We start from the raw sequence: 24,519 nt of genomic DNA, 5'->3' as shown, positions 1-24,519 counted from the left end.
TTGAAACTGACCACTAAATGCTAACCAGAGGTGTCAAAAGTGCACATTCTTACTAAAGTTTAGATGCCTCGGGGGTCTGACCGTTGTTGTAGCGCTAACAAAGTGCCAACGTAATCAGTGTAAGCAAACTAGATGATTCCTACAATTATATAATTATTAACGGCAAATTTAGACATGAAAGACTCTGTAACAACCTTTACGATCCACTTGCAAGGTTTCCACAGTCGATGGCTGTATCCCAATTCAGGGTCTGCAGCCTTAAAGTTCGCAGCCTCAACGGTCCATGAACTCTGAACATCTGAACTCTGAAGCATGAACTCTGTGTCAAAGATTCAAGTTGCAGTTATTTATATTTCCTATCACCTTAAATCTTCACTCAAAGACACTCAAGTATCTGTGACAGTGTGTATATAGATGTATCATATATAAGAGAGAAATATTGTTCTTTTAATATGTTGGCATTACTAAATGTGGCTCAGTGCTTACATATATGTGTAAAAAGCAAATGTACGAGCTGTGATAACTGTGTCTGATAGAATGAAGAGTAGACTGATAAATGAAATATTCCTTTATTGGGTGAGAAAATCAGACCATGTCATAACTGCTTTAAGTCATACAGAATAGACATCAGAGCCTTAAACAGGCTGACTTCTGCTAAATGGGTCAAACTGGGCAGAAAGTCTACAAGCACATAACATCCTTATAGAAAATGATGTAACACTATAGATCAACTTAGCTCAGAATATATAAAGCATATAAACAATTACAGCAATATGATGCAACAAACACAGCAGTGCTACTGATCCAAAATACTCAAAGCTTCATAGAACTGAAACAAACATTTATTTTTAGCTCCATTCTGCTGCTGATACATACTTTAGGTTTCTGAACTGCATTTTGCAGTCTTCAACTCATATTGGATATAAAGAAACATGCAACGTGCACTGAGCTTGTGGAAGTCTGGAAATGGATCTGCCTGTCAGTAATTTTCTCTTTTGCCCACCCGCTGTACCTTTCCTATTTCTCTGCGTGTAAATGCATGCCTATTGTATTGACTTTTTCCTGTTGTGGCCCGTCGGCCTTTACCAAGCGTATCCACTACAAATCTCATGCATGCCTGAGCTAACTTATCATATTTTTCTTTTAGTAAAGAGGCTATGGCGTGCAAAGGATACTGGGCGTTTGGAGGCAGCTGTTGGACCATACAAGTTATTGGATTCCTCTTTTCGAACACTGCAGGGGTCACGGTGGTTTCTGATGAGGTAAGAGAACTTATCATTATTGAGTCTGATTTCGAGGTTCTGCTCCTTCTGAAGCATTTGCAGTGCAGAGACCATTAATAGTTTAAAATGTGCGGGTAGGTGGGGGGTTTATATAGCAAAACTCTGATAAGGTTTCACCCATTCACTTCAATAGGAAAAAATTTTATCAACCACAACACAGATGTTGTGACATCTGTGACATCATAATACCCAGTTTCAGTATATGCAGAAAGAACCTTTATCAGCAATTCTATTCCTTTAGATGTTTTTGTGTACAGCACTCAAGCAGTTACTTCAAAAATTGTTGCTGTTGTTGTATAAACTCAGATTTTTCAAAACAGGTCATTGATGCATATCTGCACCGTGTTATTGACAGACGAAAGGAAAGTAAGAAATGTCATTTACCTACTAATTTTGAAATTAAAAAAAACCCTATTTACTGTTCTATAACATTTTTCTATACTTGTGCAGAATGCTGCACACCTGCTCTGTTCAGTAGTTGCAAGCTCGTTGTTTTCTGGGCAGTTCAGATGCCTCAACTGGTATGTTGAAAGCTCAGAAGTGGTCCAAACAGTTGACTCCTTTCTGTTGCTGAGGAAAGAGTTCGGTTCCTTTAAAGAAGACTATATTTGAAAACACCCTGAGACGCATGGTACCTAAGTAAATCCAAATTACTCTGCACTTCCAATCCCACAGATGAAGTTCCCAGTTGAAGACGTGGCTGTGCCCTGTGAACTTTGGTACACACTGGATTCTTGTGGTATGTGTTCATTTTGTTATTAATTTGCATAATTTGTTGTGAAGCAGTTTCTTGCACAAAGTGTTATTTTTAAATAAGTTTTCAGTGGCACAAACAATTGTAATTTTTAATTTAACTTTTTCTTTAGATTGTCAACATTTCTGCACAGAAAATACTGCTCATAGACCCCATGGGAATGAAGGTGTTTATGACGGGAAAATTCTGCGCAACTGGAGGTATGTATGATACTGAGGTGTTATTCTTAGATTAAAAAAAAAAAATCTTGTTTCATTACAAACACTTTTGTTCAACTAGGAATTTTCTGAGGATGAGAGGGCATGAAGACACCATGGAGTGGCAGTTACAGACTATGCAACACAACAAGCGACAGGATTCCAGCAGTTGTGGAGTTTTACTGTTAAAGGTAACCCGTATTCAAATGATTCAGTTTCTTGTTAGCTAGAATTAAGACTTTAAGTGAATTTAAGTGAAGTGAAAGTTATTTCGGTCAACAACAACAAAGATGATCATTTTACATAGAAGTACTTAATCATACAGTAACTGAAAAAGGAATAGGCTGAAGCCTTGTGGCTTATAATTATCCTATCCTTTACCTAATTAAGACTTTACATTCTAATTATGATCAATCTCACAGTTTGCAGAACACTACCTTGATTTTGGAGAGGTCAGTGAGGTGTCAACCACTACAGAGCCAGTTGTGCTGGAGCGAATGCAGATAGCTTGCACCCTACTTGAAAATCGAGGTAAGTCCAGTAAAGTCCTTATCACGTTAGTGCGTACTTCCAATTTAAATAGTGCTTTTCAAACAGCACAGTACAAATAGTGCTCTTCAAACACTTTCAGATAAGACCCTTCTCAAAGTCTAATTTAGACTAATTTTCCAGGAAGTATATTTGGAAAAAATGTACTATTATTTTTTAATTATTCAATAAATAATGTTTGATTAAAACCTAACTATGATTGTGTTTCAGGGAACGCTGAGGACTACTGCATTGTTTGCTCCATGTTAGATGCTAACGCTGACCGCAGCATGATTGAAATGGTAAAACAAAACAAAACAAAAGAAACACATAAGTCTTAGTATCATTACTTGCCAATCATAATTAAAATGTTGAGTAATAGTATTCACCAAACAGAATATGAGCCATTTATTTTTCCTTTCCAGGTGCAGTGTGAATCTTGCCAAAGATGGGCACATTTTGCATGTGAAAAATATAAAGAGAGCAACCAAGAATATAAATGCCAAAAATGTAGCCAGAGTCAGACAGAGACTGTGCAGAGACTGTAGAAGGACAGAGCAGCAGCAGAGCAGTCCAGATACACTGATGATCCTCTGTCAGATCCAGAGGGACACACAGGGATGATGCTGGACTCTACATTGTGTCTGACAGTGGAGCTGTTCTCAGAGCAGTTCACTCTGCAGCACTGACAGTCATCTGCACTTCTTCTCATTCCTCTGTCAGTCACTGCTGGATGAAGCTCTCCTCTCCACCTCCCAGTAACATGGCCCAGTCAGAGCGTCTCTACACACAAGCTGCTGCTGCTTCAACCTCTCTGGATCATCAGGACACAGCTCCTCCTCTCTCAGCACACACACCGTCCTGTTTACCATCATCAGCTCCACCTGCAGAGAGAAGAAGGAAGAGCAGAGGAGATAAACGAGTGTTTCCAGAGACTCTTCATCAGCTGTCAGTCAGTGATGCAGCACATCCAGTATAAAGAGCAGCAGGGACTTCAGTGCTGGGACTGTACTAGGACTCATTGTTGCTTCACTTTTTCTAATCTTTGGATTTTTATTGAAGTTGATGAAAATGTTTTTCCCTCCTAGTTTGAGTTTGGACTTTCATTCATTAGAAGAACCTTGGTGTGTCCACTCTGAGCTCTGTAGGAACCCCAACAACAAGCCCAACAATCCAGATGGACGGTTCCAGCTGTTAACTGGAGGAATTCCATCCAAACATCTGCTCTCACTAAATTCTTCCTCACCTACAGACTGTGTTCTTCACTGCTTTAAACTTGGAAATGAATGCAGACATTGGTCTGCGTGCTGCTTTGTTCAGAGAGCTGATTGGCTGTTGACAGTGTTTGATCAGAGCGTGTCAGCCGTTACTATGGTGACCATAAAGGTCAGAAACAGGAAGTGTTTGTGTCCAATCCTGAAGCCTGTCACCGTTCTCCTCTCACAGCTTCACTGAGAAGCTGCAGCTTTACAGGAAACACTGGATCTTTGTTTCATACTGACTGTGTTTAGTACAATACTGCTGACAGCACCACCCACTCACTCCATCACTCTACTTACACCAGAGTCTCCAGTCTGTAGTCTGGACTCTGCTGAAGATCAGACAGCTGCTTCACATCTGGATGCTTCAGGTTGTTTCCTTGCAGCTCCAGCTCTCTCAGATGGGAGGGGTTGGACTTCAGAGCTGCTGCCAGATAATCACAGCTGATCTTTGACAAACCACAGTCCCACAATCTGTATAAAGAATGAAAGATGTAAGTTTATTAGACAAAGTGTGAGCTTGAAATCATTCAGTGTTTCATCATCTGTTCAGAGCTGAAGAAGGTTCAGAATGTAGAAGTTTAGAAAATGGAAACTCCAAACAGCTGAAGCCAACAGGAAGCAGCTTCAAACAGGAAACTGTGCAGAGTTTCAGACTATATGTCCTGATGCAGCCAGTTGGATTTTGGAGATTTGAATCTCTGTTCTGTGACTAAGTCCTTGAATCATTTCTTCCAGTTGGTCCAACAAGACAGACTAAGTGTTGGACATGTGTTGTGGCTCCATTAGGGGAGCTTCTAAATGTGATGTGATGGCCCCTCTGGGTCTGTCAGGTCACAGCTCTGAAGAGAGCTCAAACTGGGCACACAGTTGTTCCAGTCTGGACCAAAGACTATATACTGGGACTGAGGGACTGCTTTGACTGCACCCACTGGGACTTTTTAAAGGCTCATGTTCTCACTGAGATCATCGATTTCTACTTACATTTCTTTCTGGGAAAAATGGGGATTACTTTGGAAACAGGAAGTATTTTCCCCAATAAGCAGCCCTGGATTAGTAAATCACTCCAACATGTTCTCAGGCAGAAGAAGCTGTCTTGTTATGAGGGAGAGAAGAAAAAGATTGAGGCACAGAAACTTGTTGAAAGAGAGATAAAGCAGCTAAAATCAGGTGTAAAAGTAAAGCAGAGGATGAGCTGAATAAAGGACACTCAAGGCTGGCTTGGAAAGGAATGAAGTCCATGGTGGGGATGCAGAACAAGGAGCAAAGATGAATGTGATGCTGAATCAGCAGAAGACTTGGACTCATTTGATTCCAGCTTTGATATCATTGATTTCAATGAAGAGCTTTGTGATTGTAGCAAAGGGCTGGTAGCTCTGAGAGTCCCACTGATGAGGTGTTTGTGTGGAAATCTCTTAGTGGGACCAAAGAGAGAAAAAGCCCTGGTCCTGATGCTGTGGGAGGGAAATGATTGAAGTGTGCTGTGAGGAACTGACTGGGAGATTTTCACACATTTTCCAGTCCTCCTTGGAACAACAGGAAGTTCCCAGCATATGGAAACAAAGGTTAAGTGTCCTATGGCACTCAGTGATGATGGTGCTGTGGCCCCACCACCTCCACCTCTTTGTAAAGGAACTAACTGTCATCTGGAGCTTCAAATGGGACTAAGACTTCCTCCACTAGGTGGCAGTGTCTGATGAGAAAGTGTTAGTGGAGCTGGCCTGGAGTCAGAAACAGGAAGATGCAGGATTTGGGCTGAAATGGGGAAAAGTGGTTCGCACTAGTGCCTTAAAGCAAGAAGGTTGTAGGTTGAAGCTTGTTGGCCTTTCTGTGGAGGTTGGATGTTCTCCCACAGTCCAATGAAATGCTGCTTAGGTTCATTGGTGCTTCTAAATTGGCTGTAGGTGTGGATGTGAGAGAGTGCTTCTCTGTCTCTCTCTGTTGGCCCTGTGATGGACTGCTCACCTGTGCAGGTGGACCACGCCTCTTGCCCTATGACAGCTAGGGCACAGGCTGCAGCCCTGTGAGCCTAAGCTGAATAAACAGTTAGCAAAAATGATCCATAGATGGCCTGAAATCCCCCAGTTAGCAGTTTGGTAGATAGCTATGACATGCTAATCCCATCCAGCAGCTGTATTCTACCTGTAAGCTGATCCCTGCTGAGCCAAAGCACTTTTTCATATACAAATTACAACCTTTAATAGAAACCTATTGGTCAGCATCTTATTAGCCTGCTGTTAGCTTCATTCCACAGAAAACTGAGAGAAACTAACAGAGTTGATAAAGAATAAAGAGAAATGTGCTGATTTAAAGCCTTTGAAGTGCTTCAGATGATCTCTGTCCACTTCTGTCCACTCATTCATTCATGTAAGCTTTCTAATGCAGCTTTGATCTTCACAGTCTGCTTCATGAAACTCATTCTAACCCTGAATGTCAGAGTGTTCCTCCTTCTCTTTCCCATCATTCATGCTGGCAGTGGAGGAGATTTGGATGTTGGACTGTGTTTTGGATGATGTGTGTATGTTTGTGTTGGACTGCTGTCTGTAAAGCAAACGCACATTTTGCTTTGGATTTCAGTGTCAGACAGACTTTAAGGTGGAATGAAGAGTTGGAGAGTTTCACGTGAATTATCCAGTGGAGGATTTTTCTTCTTCTTTGAAGGTTTGAAATGTGAACATTGTTCTGCTGCAGTCAATGGACTAAACCAGAGAAGAAGAAAACAGACTTTACCATGAAGATCCTCAGTGTGGATCAGTATAATATCAGCCTGATGTCTGCAGTTTAGTGTCAGCACAACTTTCACATCATCTTCATCTCAGCACAACTAAAACATGCTGACTGACCTCAGAGTTTCAAGTCCACATCCTGGACTCTCCAGGAAACCACACAGATGCTTCACTCCTGAATCCTGCAGCTTGTTGTTCCAGCTCAGGTCCAGCTGTCTCAGATGGGAGGGGTTGGACTTCAGTGCTGCTGCCAGATAATCACAGCTGATCTCTGACAAACCACAGTCCATCAATCTGTATAAAGAATGAAAGATGTAAGTTTATTAGACAAAGTGTGAGCTTGAAATCATTCAGTGTTTCATCATCTGTTCAGAGCTGAAGAAGGTTCAGAATGTAGAAGTTTAGAAAATGGAAACTCCAAACAGCTGACAGAGTTCATACGCCTTTGTCAGGGTCAAATTCAAGCAAGACCATGTGAAAATTAAAACACATCATCCTAGGTGAACTTAAACACCTTTGTTCCCCTTTTGTTAAGACATAGAAAAGTACACCACACAAAAATACTGCAAAAGGAAACGGTCGCCTTATATACATAGTGTATAAACTCAAAATGCACATTTCACTTCAAATTAAGATTAAGGCTTTGAACAGATCACATAGTTCAGTTCAACATATAAGACTTTAAGAATGCACAAGCATCTACTTAAAATCTATTTAATTTATCATCCATGATATTATTTTGTACAATTCCAATGTATTTTGTTCATCTCCCTTAAATAAACAGGCAGTCTTAAAGTATGAAATATTCATATACAAACACATATAAATGTGTGTACTGTCTCAGTGGCTGATAGTACCCCACAGGCCTCAGTGTGAGCTTGAAGACATTTATAATGTTTAAGTAGTTTAATGTGCAGGTGCTGACGATAAACACATTTTGAATGAAAGCCGGGGAACTTTGGTAGCACAGAAACAAGTGGCTATTCTTTGTGACTATATGGATCACTCACAATACCATTATTTCACACAAAGGCACCAAATTAATACTCAAAAAAGCTGCAGCAATACACACAAATATAAACAGTACTTGGTGACAACTTTGCTTTTAGCCTTTAACCCTTCTTGACTACTTTTGATGTGGCCTCTATATTTTACCTTTAAAAACAGTTTATCTTGCCAATCTGTTATTTTCTCATTTTGACCAACTGTATCAGCACAATTTATCTAAATTCAGACAAAATTTAAAATACAAGTAGAAAGTGATATTTTGACTGTAAAAACCACACACATGTTTAACGAATCATCTTCATAACTTGAAATGCAAATAGAGATTGTACACTTTTAAAAATACGCACACGTTTTGCAAACAACAAAGTTATATGGTACTATTTACCAAAAAATGCAGCCAAGGCTCAGACGTTTTTCATATAATCATTTCAAACTATTTACAGAACAATCAGGTGTCAAACAATAGTTTGTGTCACTCTAACACATATGAGAACAGCACAGGGATAAACCTGCAGGTCTGACAGCAGGTGTGTCACTCAGCGTTTACACTGCAATCTGCCTTTGTTGGCTTTAAGGCAGCAACTGTGACGATCACTAGTAGAACTGACACACAAAACAAAACAACAGCTACACACTAAATACACAAGACAACAAACTAACTTGAGACCAAACACGGTAAACGTCACAAATCTCTCACGTATCAAAACTCTCTCTCTCTTTCGCTCACTCGCTCTCTCTTGCCGGTCACTCCTAAAACTTCCCCCTTTTGCTAAACAACCAAATGTCATGTTTCCATATCATTTTTGATTGGTCGACATGGTACATTTTCCCACCTATAGAGCTTTGGAGCGTGATGTCACGGGAGATGGGCCACGCCCCCTTCCGCCATGACAGTAGGCCAGCCAAAGGATACCATTTCAGCTATGGATCGTACGTGTTGTGTTGTCGGTTGCAACGTTAGATCACACGATCGTGAAGGCAAGAAGCTGGATAACGGGCTCTCTTTTCATCGTTTTCCATCCTGGAGGCAACGTGAGGGATCCCATGTATCCGATATTACTAAACAAAGACGTCAGGCTTGGATTGCAGCGGTGAGACGAGGGGATATCGAGTTCTCTGCAATCCCCAGCTTTTTGTTGGTTTGCTCACGGCATTTTCTTTCCGGTGAGTTCTAAATTAATTCATATCACTCTTGAAAGGCTTTTAGTGTTATTTTCAACGTGCTGAGGTCATAGATAATGAGATAAAACATGCTAATGTGTGATGCTGCAGAACCACATCATGTCGACTGAGTAGCTTATGATTTGGCATTATTGCAGGCAAACCAGCATATGAAATGGATGTAACAAATCCAGACTGGGCACCAACACTGCACATGGGGCATGACGACATACCTGTATCAGACTCGGACCGGCACTCAAGGCGTACGCAACGGAAGCGAAAAAGAGCACCCATCGGAGGTAAACAACCCCCCCCCCCCTCTAAAAACATACTAAATTGCTATCACTGTACACTAATCCGCACATAACTTCCAGATGAATCACACACCTGTCATTGGAATATTGGTGTACATTTACCTTATGTCTAATTTTATCTTACAGGCTTTCGTTATGCAGCTGCAGAGTCTGAAGGTGTGCCCCGTGCAGAAGTGATTGATGAAGATCTGACAGAAGACCAACAGCAAAATCACAATGTCATGGAGGCAGTGGACAGCAGTTGTGTTGGACAAGTGGAGGTTGAGGTAGCAGCTGCAAATGTGGATATACTGAAGAAATGTAAACCTTTTAAAATGATGACAGATTACAAACTCTCAGCTGTGTCTGTAATCAAACCTCTGTAACTTTGCTTCCCTTCAGCAGCATCAGCTCATGTTCACATGTTGATTCATGGTTTGCTTCAGTTTTAAAGGTGAAGTGTGAAAGAAATGGACATATCAGAATCAGAATCAGAATCAGAATACTTTATTGATCCCTGGGGGAAATTATTTTTTGTTACAGTGCTCCATTTTAAACCAACATTAAGACAAGACAGACAATACGCTAACTAAGAATAGTACAATATATACATATATATACATACATACATACATAAGTCACTTATAAATAAATATTTGGAAAAGAAACATGTGTAGCTGTAGCAGCAAACAGTGTGTTAAGTGGATGCGTTGTACAGGGAGATGGCCACAGGCAGGAATGATTTCCTGTGTCGTTCAGTGGTGCTTTTCGGTAATCTCAGTCTCTCACTGAACGAGCTCCTGTGACTGACCAACATGTCATGGAGTGGGTGGGAGGTGTTATCCAACATTGTCTTTATCTTGGACAGCATCCGCCTCTCCGACACCACCTTGAGGGAGTCCAGCTCCATCCCCACAACATTGCTAATGACAACAACCCCCCCCCCTCTAAAAACATACTAAATTGCTATCACTGTACACTAATCCGCACATAACTTCCAGATGAATCACACACCTGTCATTGGAATATTGGTGTACATTTACCTTATGTCTAATTTTATCTTACAGGCTTTCCTTATGCAGCTGCAGAGTCTGAAGGTGTGCCCCGTGCAGAAGTGATTGATGAAGATCTGACAGAAGACCAACAGCAAAATCACAATGTCATGGAGGCAGTGGACAGCAGTTGTGTTGGACAAGTGGAGGTTGAGGTAGCAGCTGCAAATGTGGATATACTGAAGAAATGTAAACCTTTTAAAATGATGACAGATTACAAACTCTCAGCTGTGTCTGTAATCAAACCTCTGTAACTTTGCTTCCCTTCAGCAGCATCAGCTCATGTTCACATGTTGATTCATGGTTTGCTTCAGTTTTTGATGGACTGCAGAATATTTTGAAGGTTATCTGCTATAAAAAGCCAGAACAGGAAAATCTGCTTCATGTGTTTCTGTTTGATCCTCAGTGACTTTGACACAAAGGCCTCTGCTGTGATGATCACACCTCTGATCAAGTCTCACAGTGTCAGCTTTGTTTTTATACATATGGATATGTGCTGATAAATGATCAGAGTTATAATATTTCCCACTGTCTGCTGTGTGCCGTGACCTTTGACCTGCTAAAGACAGTCAGCTGTGGATTATTCATTGTTGTGTCTGATACTTAGAACTGTGAGGAAGAACACTACACAGTTAATCAGGGTCCCCTCTCTCTGAATCAGGAAAGGTGGGCAGGCCGCGTGTGGGCCGCGGGCCATACGTTGAGTCTCACTGTTTGAAATGTGAACATTGTTCTGCTGCAGTCAATGGACTAAACCAGAGAAGAAGAAAACAGACTTTACCATGAAGATCCTCAGTGTGGATCAGTATAATATCAGCCTGATGTCTGCAGTTTAGTGTCAGCACAACTTTCACATCATATTCATCTCAGCACAACTAAAACATGCTGACTGACCTCAGAGTTTCAAGTCCACATCCTGGACTCTCCAGGAAACCACACAGATGCTTCACTCCTGAATCCTGCAGCTTGTTGTTCAGGCTCAGGTCCAGCTGTCTCAGATGGGAGGGGTTGGACTTCAGTGCTGCTGCCAGATAATCACAGCTGATCTCTGACAAACCACAGCCCCTCAATCTGTATAAAGAATGAAAGATGTAAGTTTATTAGACAAAGTGTGAGCTTGAAATCATTCAGTGTTTCATCATCTGTTCAGAGCTGAAGAAGGTTCAGAATGTAGAAGTTTAGAAAATGGAAACTCCAAACAGCTGAAGCCAACAGGAAGCAGCTTCAAACAAACACAACAAGAGAAAAAACTCTGAACGTTTCACATTAAAGTCGTACATTTCTCACAAAGCTCAATTATGTGACAGACATTTCATCCCATGTCAGTTTGGCCTCATCCTGGGCCGGATTATCCAGCACACACTCTGACCACAGGCCCAGGGGCCACGCACAGCTGGGCTCCATCCAAGAGACAGCAAACAAACCAACACAATAATAAAAAGCACCATGTGATCTTCTTACATCTTCAAGACAAACATAGTAAAAACATGAGCATATTTGTTTCCTGATAAAATGATGTGACAGGTAGAACAGAGTAAAGTGGTGGTGTTACTGTTAAGTCTAATTGTTGAATGTTGCCATTGTGTTTCTTAAATTTGTACAGTCTTAGTTCAAGCAGTAGGATCAAAGCCATTCCTTTGATCCTGGCCACCTCTCCAACCTCTCTGTGCTGGTGGAGGTTTTATTGTAGATACATCCTATCTGAAAGATCTGTTTCTTTTGATGTAAGCTTCCTGGGTTTACGACCCTTTGGTCAGCAGGAGGTAACACACACACACACACACACACACACACACACACACACACACACACACACACACACACACACACACTCTTACAGAAGTTCACACATATACATAAAATGCTTTGTCTTAGAACAAAGGGGGCGTGGCTTTGTTCTGACGTGTTTTGTGTGAACTGTCTCCCAATAAAAGGTAGCAGGAGGAGGTCAGATCTGTGGTCATTTTCGTGGTGGACACAGACGAGGCCTCCCTTTCGCAAATAATTGATCGATCGACTGTCTTGTTTTCTTCATGATGAATAAGTCTCTAGAATTAGCGGGGCTTGTGGAAACACAGACCCAACAGTGACAACTTTGCTTTTAGCCTTTAACCCTTCTTGACTACTTTTGATGTGGCCTCTATATTTTACCTTTAAAAACAGTTCATCTTGCCAATCTGTTATTTTCTCATTTTGACCAACTGTATCAGCACAATTTATCTAAATTCAGACAAAATTTAAAATACACGTAGAAAGTGATATTTTGACTGTAAAAACCACACACATGTTTAACGAATCATCTTCATAACTTGAAATGCAAATAGAGATTGTACATTTTTAAAAATACGCACACGTTTTGAAAACAACAAAGTTATATGGTACTATTTACCAAAAAATGCAGCCAAGGCTCAGACGTTTTTCATATAATCATTTCAAACTATTTACAGAACAATCAGGTGTCAAACAATAGTTTGTGTCACTCTAACACATATGAGAACAGCACAGGGATAAACCTGCAGGTCTGACAGCAGGTGTGTCACTCAGCGTTTACACTGCAATCTGCCTTTGTTGGCTTTAAGGCAGCAACTGTGACGATCACTAGTAGAACTGACACACAAAACAAAACAACAGCTACACACTAAATACACAAGACAACAAACTAACTTGAGACCAAACACGGTAAACGTCACAAATCTCTCACGTATCAAAACTCTCTCTCTCTTTCGCTCACTCGCTCTCTCTTGCCGGTCACTCCTAAAACTTCCCCCTTTTGCTAAACAACCAAATGTCATGTTTCCATATCATTTTTGATTGGTCGACATGGTACATTTTCCCACCTATAGGGCTTTGGAGCGTGATGTCACGGGAGATGGGCCACGCCCCCTTCCGCCATGACAGTAGGCCAGCCAAAGGATACCATTTCAGCTATGGATCGTACGTGTTGTGTTGTCGGTTGCAACGTTAGATCACACGATCGTGAAGGCAAGAAGCTGGATAACGGGCTCTCTTTTCATCGTTTTCCGTCCTGGAGGCAACGTGAGGGATCCCATGTATCCGATATTACTAAACAAAGACGTCAGGCTTGGATTGCAGCGGTGAGACGAGCGGATATCGAGTTCTCTGCAATCCCCAGCTTTTTGTTGGTTTGCTCACGGCATTTTCTTTCCGGTGAGTTCTAAATTAATTCATATCACTCTTGAAAGGCTTTTAGTGTTATTTTCAACGTGCTGAGGTCATAGATAATGAGATAAAACATGCTAATGTGTGATGCTGCAGAACCACATCATGTCGACTGAGTAGCTTATGATTTGGCATTATTGCAGGCAAACCAGCATATGAAATGGATGTAACAAATCCAGACTGGGCACCAACACTGCACATGGGGCATGACGACATACCTGTATCAGACTCGGACCGGCACTCAAGGCGTACGCAACGGAAGCGAAAAAGAGCACCCATCGGAGGTAAACAACCCCCCCCCCCCCCCCCCCCTCTAAAAACATACTAAATTGCTATCACTGTACACTAATCCGCACATAACTTCCAGATGAATCACACACCTGTCATTGGAATATTGGTGTACATTTACCTTATGTCTAATTTTATCTTACAGGCTTTCATTATGCAGCTGCAGAGTCTGAAGGTGTGCCCCGTGCAGAAGTGATTGATGAAGATCTGACAGAAGACCAACAGCAAAATCACAATGTCATGGAGGCAGTGGACAGCAGTTGTGTTGGACAAGTGGAGGTTGAGGTACCAGCTGCAAATGTGGATATACTGAAGAAATGTAAACCTTTTAAAATGATGACAGATTACAAACTCTCAGCTGTGTCTGTAATCAAACCTCTGTAACTTTGCTTCCCTTCAGCAGCATCAGCTCATGTTCACATGTTGATTCATGGTTTGCTTCAGTTTTTGATGGACTGCAGAATATTTTGACGGTTATCTGCTATAAAAAGCCAGAACAGGAAAATCTGCTTCATGTGTTTCTGTTTGATCCTCAGTGACTTTGACACAAAGGCCTCTGCTGTGATGATCACACCTCTGATCAAGTCTCACAGTGTCAGCTTTGTTTTTATACATATGGATATGTGCTGATAAATGATCAGAGTTATAATATTTCCCACTGCCTGCTGTGTGCAGTGACCTTTGACCTGCTAAAGACAGTCAGCTGTGGATTATTCATTGTTGTGTCTGATACTTAGAACTGTGAGGAAGAACACTACACAGTTAATCAGGGTCCCCTCTCTCTGAATCAGGAAAGGTGGGCAGGCCGCGTGTGGGCCGCGGGCCATACGTTGAGTCTCACTGTTTGAAATGTGAACATTGTTCTGCTGCAGTCAATGGACTAAACCAGAGAAGAAGAAAACAGACTTTACCATGAAGATCCTCAGTGTGGATCAGTATAATATCAGCCTGATGTCTGCAGTTTAGTGTCAGCACAACTTTCACATCATATTCATCTCAGCACAACTAAAACATGCTGACTGACCCCAGAGTTTCAAGTCCACATCCTGGACTCTCCAGGAAACCACACAGATGCTTCACTCCTGAATCCTGCAGCTTGTTGTTCAGGCTCAGGTCCAGCTGTCTCAGATGGGAGGGGTTGGACTTCAGTGCTGCTGCCAGATAATCACAGCTGATCTCTGACAAACCACAGCCCCACAATCTGTATAAAGAATGAAAGATGTAAGTTTATTAGACAAAGTGTGAGCTTGAAATCATTCAGTGTTTCATCATCTGTTCAGAGCTGAAGAAGGTTCAGAATGTAGAAGTTTAGAAAATGGAAACTCCAAACAGCTGAAGCCAACAGGAAGCAGCTTCAAACAAACACAACAAGAGAAAAAACTCTGAATGTTTCACATTAAAGTCGTACATTTATCATAAAAACAGGACAAAGACTTGAAAAAGTCGTGTTTTTCCTTCCAGGAACCACAAGGCTTCACTTTTAAAGGTGAAGTGTGAAAGAAATGGACATATTTGAAGTCCAACACCTTTTTCCAGTCACATTATTAAAGCAGACAAACTACAAGCTCATTTTCATTCCAACAAGTCATCTTCTGACCTGGACTAACAACACTGGTCTCTATGTGCAGCTGGCTGTGAGACCAGTGCTCAGGGAGCGTCTACAAAGTGCAACACTGAAAGAACATCACACACTCATTTGCTTCCATCATCCAACCTGAAGAGGAAACAGAGACGCCTCCCCTTCAAAGTAAAAGCTGCTCCTTTTGGACACAGTATCAAAGAAAGTCTACAGTATAACATAGAAAAGACAGAACAAAGTTTTGGTTGTTTTTAAATTGTGCAGAAATGAAACTACACTAAGCTCAATTATGTGACAGACATTTCATCCCATGTCAGTTTGGCCTCATCCTGGGCCGGATTATCCAGCACACACTCTGACCACAGGCCCAGGGGCCACGCACAGCTGGCTCCATCCAAGAGACAGCAAACAAACCAACACAATAATAAAAAGCACCATGTGATCTTCTTACATCTTCAAGACAAACATAGTAAAAACATGAGCATATTTGTTTCCTGATAAAATGATGTGACAGGTAGAACAGAGTAAAGTGGTGGTGTTACAGCCTTTCTCCCCTCTGCTGCCGAGGCTGTTAGTCTCTCCCAAACTCAGCTACAGGACTTCCAAATGAATGAAAGCAGCAGAAGTGGCTTTACAAATGAAAGAGGAAGAGGAGAAGAAGAGGAGAGGGAGGCCACCCTGACCATCACTCCAGCTGAAAACATCACACTTCCATTAAAGTTGGTGAGGAAATGTTGAGCAGGATGAGCTGCTGGCTAATCTGGAGGCTGTAGCAGCAGCTCACAGTCACAGTGGATTTCCACTCATGAAAAAGCTCTGGCTGCTTCATTTCTCATCTCATATCAGAGACTTTAATGCTTCACTGAAGCTGTACTGTGATGCTTCCATATCCAGTGAGGCCTCCATAATGATTTCAGCTGTTCTGTACACACACTGTGTGCCCTGTATGGCTCAAAGTCTCTGCAGCCTGTTTTTATCTGCTATCATCAGATCTTCATCATCCTCATTCACATCCCTCACACACTCTACAGCCTCATCAGCACTGACTTCATCTTCACTGACTGATGGAGCACAACATGAACCTGTGGAGGCTGAAACACTGTCCTGTCAAACATCTCCCCGTCACCACTCCACTTCTGTCAGCCTTTAAATGAACCCTGCTCAAGTCTGTCACTTCTGTTTGGAGCCAAAAGGAAAAACTGTTGTTCAGTCGTTTGGAAAGACAACATTTCTGAAAGCACTCAAACTTCTTCACATTTGTCTTCAGACACATCCTGAACATTTAGGAACTAAAGAAAGTTTCAAACATCAAAGACCTGAAATATAGAAAAACAACAACAGCCGCAGTCAGTGAACTCACCTCAGAGTCTCCAGTCGACAGTTTGGACTCTCCAGTCCAGCACACAGAAGCTTCACTACTGAATCCTGGAGGTCTTTATTTCCACTCATGTCCAGCTCTGTCAGATGGGAGGGGTTGGACTTCAGAGCTGAGGCCACAACTTCACAGTGAGACTCTGAGAGTCCACACTGAGTCAGTCTGTGATGATAGAAAATATAAAATGTGTTATTATAAAAGCAGAAAATCTGCATTATAAACACAGACTGAATGTATATGAAGACAAAACAGAGTGAGGTCATAATCTGATGAATCTGCTCTTCACATCTGTGCTTCAGCTCCTCTTACTGTGTTTGACATGACACAACGATTGAGTCTCTCTCAGACCTGCAGACTTTTAATGAGAATCTTTGTTTGGCTTTAATCTGCAGATGAAGGAGGAAGATGGTGTCACATTTAGGCTTCCATAATGTCCACAGTCTGTCACTGAGATCTGATCCAGAGTCAGAGTGAAGACACACATTTGGACTGTTTCCTGTTTTGACTCCAGAACATTTTGAATGAGTTCAGCTCAGTGAAGAGTTCCAGCTGGAAAGATGATCTCTGTTTGCTACCTGCTGTCAGGTACGACTGTTCACATCCACACGCAGGAAAAACCTGCTGACTGTTACCAAACGGAGCAGAAATCTCATCACTGGACAATAATGATGAATGAACTCAGAGCTGCTGATATCAGATCTGATTTCAGGGGAACTAAACACAGAAATGATTGGCTCATTTTAGCTTTCTGAGCCATTATCTGCTGGTGTGTCGCTAGTTGGCAGAAAATGATTTGTATTCCTGTTCAGGGCTTCAGTGTTTATGAGTCCAGATCCAGGTGACAGCAAGTCAAAATGATGTTACCTGTCTGTGTCCAGCAGCAGCCTGTATTCACTTTGAATATTGTTATAACCTGACACGGATCAGTTTGTCTTTGATTGGTTTGTAAATGTCACTGTTTCCATTGGACCTGAGTGACGTACAAAGACAGAGAGGGAGAGAAAGGAGAGAGAGGATGGAGACAGCAAAGAGAGAGCAAACACAAACAGGTGAGAGTGGACAGGTGACCAAGGTCAGCAACCAATCAGAGAGCTTCTGTTTGACCCACAGTCACTGATGATGACTGCACATAACCAAGCAGTGTGTTACTCTGATATCAAATATGGATCCTGCTCTTATAATAATGATCATCAGATGATATTATTGTGTTATTTTGTAGCTGAATACGACGTTTGTGTGATTATCAGTGAAAGAAGCAGTGAGGAGGATGGAGAGAGAGAGAGGACAGAGGGTGAAGTTAGAAACACTAAAAGGATTTTTCATGGATTTCATGGATGATTTGAGTGATTTCCAGCAGGACACTTAAACATGTCAGTGGACGTCCTAAAGAACATATTCACTGATATGAAACATGTCATTGAACAGGATTAATATCAGTGGAAACATGGTGGAAACAGCTGTGACTGCATGGATGTGACACACTTCAAATCTGTTCTCCACTCTTGGATTTGGGATCCATGGAGCTGCTGCTGAGTCTGTACAATAAAGGAATGGTGTGGAAGGTTGCAGCGTACGGACACAAACACTTTGTGGTTACAATCTGATTTTATTTTCAACATTAAACTACTAACCTACACTGATCAATGATGTTAATGATCACATCTGGACTCACCCAGCCTTTCTGCAGTTCCTCACAGCTGGAATCAGTCTCTGTCGTCCCTGCTCTGATGTTTTGTACTTCAGCAGGTCCAACTGATCCAGAACCTCCTCTGACATCTGCAGCATGAAGGCCAGAGCTGAGCACTGGAACTCAGAGAGTTTCTTCTCTGACTTCAAGAACTCTTGGATCTCCTGAAATAATGAGAGGTCGTTCATCTCCATCAGACAGTGGAAGATGTTGATGCTTCTGTCAGGAGAGATTTCATCACTGTTCATCTTCTTCAGGTTGTTGATGACTCTCTGGATGGTTCCTGGACTGATCTCTGTCTGACCCAGCAGACCTACTAAGAGTCTCTGGTTGGACTCCAGACAGAGGCCATGAAGGAAGCGAACAAACAGGTCCAGGTGGCCATTTTTACTCTGGAGGGATTTCTCCATGACTCTCCTCAGAAATACATCAAGTGATTGGAGATCTTTGTCATCAAAAAGACTGAAAATCATCTTGGTGAAAGATTCTGATTTTAGAAACATCTTCAGCACCTCTGTCTTCCTGCTGGTGTGACAGTGGAACATGTAGACAGCAGCCAGAAACTCCTGAATGCTCAGATGAACAAAGCAGTAGACTGGTTTCTGGAAGATCACACACTCTCTTTTGAAGATCTCTGTACAAACTCCTGAGTACACCGAGGCCTCTGTCACATCCAGACCACACTGCTCCAGGTCTTCTTGGTAGAACATGATGTTTCCTTTCTCCAGATGTTCAAACGCCAGCCTCCCCAGCTTCAGAAGAACTTCCCTGTCAGCCTCCGTCAGCTCCTGTGGACTCGTCTCGTGTCCCTCATGGTACTTGTTCTTCTTCCTCTTTGTCTGAACCAGCAGGAAGTGTGAGTACATGTCAGTCAGGGTCTTGGGCAGCTCTCCTCTCTGCTCTGTAGTCAACATGTGCTCCAGAACTGTAGCAGTGATCCAGCAGAAGACTGGGATACTACACATGATGTGGAGGCTCCTGGATGTCTTCATGTGGGAGATGATTCTGCTGGACAGCTCTTCATCACTGAATCTCCTCCTGAAGTACTCCTCCTTCTGGGCGTCAGTGAAGCCTCGTACTTCTGTTAGCCTGTCAACACATGTAGGAGGGATCTGATTGGCCGCTGCGGGTCGGGAAGTTATCCAGACGAGAGCCGAGGGAAGCAGATTCCCCTGGATGAGGTTTGTCAGCAGCTGGCTGACTGATGACTTCTGTGTGACATCAGACAGCAGCTTCCTGTTGGTGAAATCCAATGAAAGTCTGCTTTCATCCAGGCCGTCAAAGATGAACAAAAGCTGAGAGACAGCCAGCTTCTCTGCTGTGACCTTCTGTAATGTTGGATGGAAAACATGGAGCAGCTCCAGAAGACTGTACTGCTCATCTCTGATCAGGTTCAGCTCCCTGAATGAAAGCAGAACCACCACACTGACATGTTGGTTCTCCAAGCCCTCTGCCCAGTCCAGAGTGAACTTCTGCACTGAGAAGGTTTTTCCAACACCAGCCACGCCGTTGGTCAGAACCACTCTGATGGGTCTCCGTTGGTCAGGTAAGGCTTTAAAGATGTCCTGGCACCTGATTGGAGCGTCATGGAGGGCGTCCATCTTGGAAGCTGTCTCCAGCTGCCTCACCTCATGTTGGGTATGAACCTCTTCACTCTGTCCCTCTGTGATGTAGAGCTCAGTGTAGATCCTGTTGAGGAGGGTTCTACTTCCTGTTTCATCACTTCCTTCAGTCACACGTTCACATCTCCTCCTCAGACTGATCTTATGTTCATCTAAAACCTCCTGCAGACCAACATCTGCTGAAAGAAAGAAAAACAATGAGACTAAAGAGAAAGAAAACTCTTCAATGTCTGAACAACACAAGAAGTCCAGTTTTCAGAAATGAGTCCATCAGCAGACAGATGTTCAGTCTTACTTTGTACACAGCTGCTCTGACTGGTTGTCTGCAGTCCAGCTCTGCTTCTGGATCTTTCTCCACACTGTGCAGAAGCTCTGATGGTGACACAGAAAAGTCACAGTGGAGATACTTGTGTCCACCTTTGATTAGACTCATTATAAAAAGGTAAACAAAGTTTGAACACAGTCATGTTTCCTGTTCACTGACTTACATTTATTCCATGGACACTCACTCTAACCTGAACCACAGCTACAACCCAACATTGTTGAGGCCTCATCTCCTCCTTTCCTGACTGTAGAGGTTAAATATGCAACAACCAACAAATAAAAGAATTTGGTTCATTTCAAAGAAATTCACACGGTGACCAAGTAAAGTAACCGTAGTAAAGGAGACAACATCCCGTTGATGGTGGGATTATTTGAAAGATTTGCTTTAGTCACGTCACCAAATGCAGTTGAACCACCCGTGGATCCATGTTTGACCAGTCTACCACTCTGAGCTCTGCTTTTGAATCATTTTATTATTATCATCATTCATTTATTCATTCTTTGGAGGGGGGCTATTTCCTAATGCCGCCCTAATAAGCTGATGTTCAAGGGGAAATATAACAGAAACTCTTTCAGTGTTATTCATTAATAAATTAACAGATAAACTGTGAAGAAGAAACAAACTGAGATTTAAAGGAGAGAGTGAGAAACTTGATCATCCATCCTCATAATACATGTTTATCAGTATCTGCTGTGACCATACTGCAGTAATAACTACAAGTCTACATTTCTGTGACTGTTGATCAATCACAGCAGGAATCTGAGCTCATCTCTGCACACAGAGCAGCTTCAGCTCTGGGATAAACTGCTCGCTTCACGTCCTTCTCAGCTCACAGACACTCATCCTCATATTTTCCTTTAACATTTGATGGTATAATTCATCTGAGTTTACACTTTATCTGCATAAATACAGAAAAACAGACCAAAACACCAGTAACCATCAGTTTCACCATGTAGAATATATTGTTGTTTCCTTTTAATTCAGAGAAAAACTCTGATTTGGATTTTCTCTGTTCTCTTTGCCACAGCCCATCCCAGCAGCAGCTGAAGCAGCTGACTGTCACAACACTGAATAACACTTTAGGAGGAACGTCTTGATGTATTCTCAATCATCCAGGAAAGTAAATCTCCAAAAGTTGATTCTGTTCATCTGGATGTAGAGTAAATGTGGTTATTCCAGCTGGACTTTTGTCAAAGCTGGGATAACCACATTTACCAGCCGCTGCTTAAGCAAAAACCTGTAGTGATCCCGTACGTGTCAGGAGTATCGGAGCAGTTGAGACAGATTTTTTCTAAACACCGGGTCTCTGTGGCTTTTAAACCCCAAAACACGCTGCGCCAAAAACTGGTCCACCCCAAGGATCAGAGTAACAGAGTAACATAGTGTACGCTGCTAAGTGCAGGAGGATTGCCAGGATTTATATATCGGGGAAACCAAACAACCTTTGGCTACAACACAGCAGAGCCACCTCGTCAGGCCAGGACTCTGCAGTCTATTTACACCTGCAGGCCAGTGGACACTCTTTCAATGATGAGGATGTAAAATCCTGGACAGGGAGGAACGCTGGTTTGAAGGCGGAGTCAAGGAGGCCATTTACGTGAAAAGGGAAAGACCATCTCTGAATTGAGGAGGGGGCCTAAGGGTACATCTGTCACCATCTTACATGCTGTGATTGCAGCCATTCCCCAACTCTCTGTGAATGGTACTCATGACCATTGATCAGTGGTTGTTGATCAATGGTCATGAGTCCCATTCACAGATTCACACACAAATTTGCATAATTAAGATTAAGGAACTGACCTCCCAGCCCTTTGTTCCTTCAGTGGGCAGGTTTCAGTCATCATGCAAATGTCCTGTTTATAAGATTGAATCCTGCAGTCAGCTGAGACTGAAGGAGTCACCTGGATGAGAGACGAAATGTTTCTCCCACAAAACGCTACGTCCAGATGAACAGAATCAACTTTTGGAGAAAGAAGTTGAATCAGTATTTCAGCTTTAAGAGGGTATTTTAACACAAACATCAGTCCTTCTACTTAAGTATGTTTGACACTTTGTTTAATCATCATTTTTAATGATCAAATATAATTATGTTTGTTATTTGTGGATTTTAAATGTCCTTGACAGAGACAGATGATGATCATTATCCTGCACTGTGCTCTCAGGTTTGGTCGAGCTAGCACAAAGAATGGCTATGTTGAACTTCCTCCTGGGATCTACACTAAGAAGTCAGTCCAACATTAGCAGGGTCTCTTTCCTTTATCTGATTCACTTTAGCATTCACAGTCACGTGAAGCTTGTTATTAACTCGATAAGTCAACCCAGGGTTTCAGCTGAGCGCTCACATGAAACACATGGTGTTGGCAGCATCTGATCAATCATATTCATGGAGACGTGTATCAGCAACAGAGCAGCTGAGTTTGCAGAAGGAAGTCAAACTAAACCACAGGAACAATATGAGGAGATTACACACATAATAAAATACTAGCAGTAACACAGCTGCTGCAGACAAATCAGTCGTGTGATCGTGTGTGAGAGGAGAAGGACTGTAAAGGAGTTTGGTGTTAAAAGCTCTGTATGAATGTGGGAGACTTTGAAGGGCTTTAAAAAGGCCAATATAAAATAAAAGGCAGCAAAACTGCTGAGTGTGAAAGTCACCAGACTTATCAGAGCTCTGTGATTAAGACCTGTAAGAACACCTGTTTGTACTTGTTGGCATTATATCAAACACACACGTATATTAAGCCTTTGTTTGAACTCTGGTTGAATTTGTTACTTTCAGACTGTGAAACATCACAGAGATCTTTTATTCACCTGGAAATTTACTTTAAATGTTAGATGGAAAATGTGTTGCTCAGTTTAACCAAAGTAAGAACAAGAATCCATAAACCTTCATAAAGACAAACATCTCCCAGAACATTGAGCTGCTGAAGTGTCACTGAAGGGAAAAACTATTTGTCCTCCTCCATCCAGCAACACCTGAAACACCTGAGTGGAAGCTCCTCCCTACACTGTGTTTGAAGCAAAGCACAAAGGAGACACCTGCTGGAGCAGCTGGAGTCCTACAGACACTCAGCCTCTTCACTACACAAACACCTCCTACAACATCCACTCTTTCCACTCTGACTGCTGTGTTTGTGGAAACACTCCAACACACACCGCTTCACATACCAACATAGAAATGTGTGTGAAAAAGAGCTGAGCTGATATTAAACATGAGGATTTATTCAAAAATACAGAGTCAGGAACAACATCTAGACACACATTACCTCTCAGCAGCAGAAGAACAGCCTTTAAAGTTTGCACCAAAATCCTTCGAGTCGTTGCTCTTTAAGGAAACACAGCTGGGTTCAGGTCCAGGAGATTCTGGCCTCTTATTGATCCTAAAAGAAAAAGAATAAATGTCACAGCTTCATGAGACAGGAAGGAAAAACTGGAAACATTAAATTAAAGACATGATGAACAATCTCATAAAAATAATGTACTTACTCTTTGTCACATAACAGTCTTTTGTTAAATTTTACACCAACACCCTTCGACCTGTTGCTCTTTAAGGAAACACAGCTGGGTTCAGGTCCAGGCTCTGGATTAGTTTCAGGGTTATGTCCAGCTGAGCCTGGTACGCCCCACAGCTCTGGGCTTTAAAACAACACACACAGAGGTATGAGTGTGAATAATGATGGAGCAGTGATGTGAGTGCTGAGCTGTGACATGGAGAAGAGTCATGGACAGTTAGAGATGGTCATCTCACCTCTGAGCTTTGGTCTGGCTCTCATGTTCCCCACACAGAGTGCTTTTAGAGGGAGGGACTCCCTCCTCTCTGTCCTCACACTGATCCATGCTGCTCAATTCACATCAGCTCACACACACTTTCTACCTTCACCTGCAGAGGAAACACAAATCATTCATGTGCACATCAACTGAGAGCTGCAGAGGTCGTGTCTGATGTGTTGGACTAACATCCATCTGAGACGCAGCTTTCATCAGTTCACTACAAAAAGTGTCACAGTGCCGAGTTCAGCCTCCAAATCCTCCATTACTGTAGTCCTACAAAGCAGCAGGTCAAACATGGCTGCAGAGAGCAGCTTTATGTCAGTAACCATGTCCAGGACCGAGCTGACTGCTTACAGAGTTCATACTCTAACTGCTAGCTGCTCTGCTAGCTAAGCTAACTCAGTAACAGTGACTCTGACAGCAGTTACTGT

General features: G+C 42.2%; 1 protein-coding gene across 1 annotated transcript; it reads right to left on the bottom strand.

Moving 5' to 3' along the window:
- Positions 1 to 11,136: 11,136 nt before the first annotated feature.
- Positions 11,137 to 24,191, bottom strand: LOC146676578 (protein NLRC3-like). Its single transcript, XM_085401208.1, has 8 exons — positions 24,066 to 24,191; positions 23,804 to 23,953; positions 23,584 to 23,697; positions 20,288 to 20,364; positions 18,356 to 20,171; positions 16,669 to 16,845; positions 14,754 to 14,930; positions 11,137 to 11,332 (listed from the first exon to the last, which is right to left on the bottom strand). The coding sequence occupies exons 1-8, from the start codon at positions 24,152 to 24,154 to the stop codon at positions 11,137 to 11,139; spliced, it is 2,796 nt and encodes a 931-aa protein (XP_085257334.1). The 5' UTR covers positions 24,155 to 24,191.
- Positions 24,192 to 24,519: the final 328 nt, after the last annotated feature.

Source organism: Rhamphochromis longiceps, linkage group LG3, assembly GCF_057381845.1.
Source record: "Rhamphochromis longiceps isolate RC_006_pf linkage group LG3, R_longiceps_female_GT1.1, whole genome shotgun sequence".
Classification (NCBI taxonomy): domain Eukaryota; kingdom Metazoa; phylum Chordata; class Actinopteri; order Cichliformes; family Cichlidae; genus Rhamphochromis; species Rhamphochromis longiceps.
Note: the sequence above shows the minus strand (reverse complement) of the source record. Positions and strands in the feature narration are given on the sequence as shown.

Bases quoted from the DNA above. Each gene is read 5' to 3' on its own strand.
- LOC146676578 (XM_085401208.1), bottom strand. From the start codon at position 24,154: ATGGATCAGTGTGAGGACAGAGAGGAGGGAGTCCCTCCCTCTAAAAGC. The intron at 20,365-23,583 runs GTAATGTGTGTC...TGTCACCATCAG, and splicing joins TGTTCTTCTGCTGCTGAGAG to AGCTTCTGCACAGTGTGGAG. The intron at 16,846-18,355 runs GTGAGTCCAGAT...CTATCATCACAG, and splicing joins AGGAACTGCAGAAAGGCTGG to ACTGACTCAGTGTGGACTCT.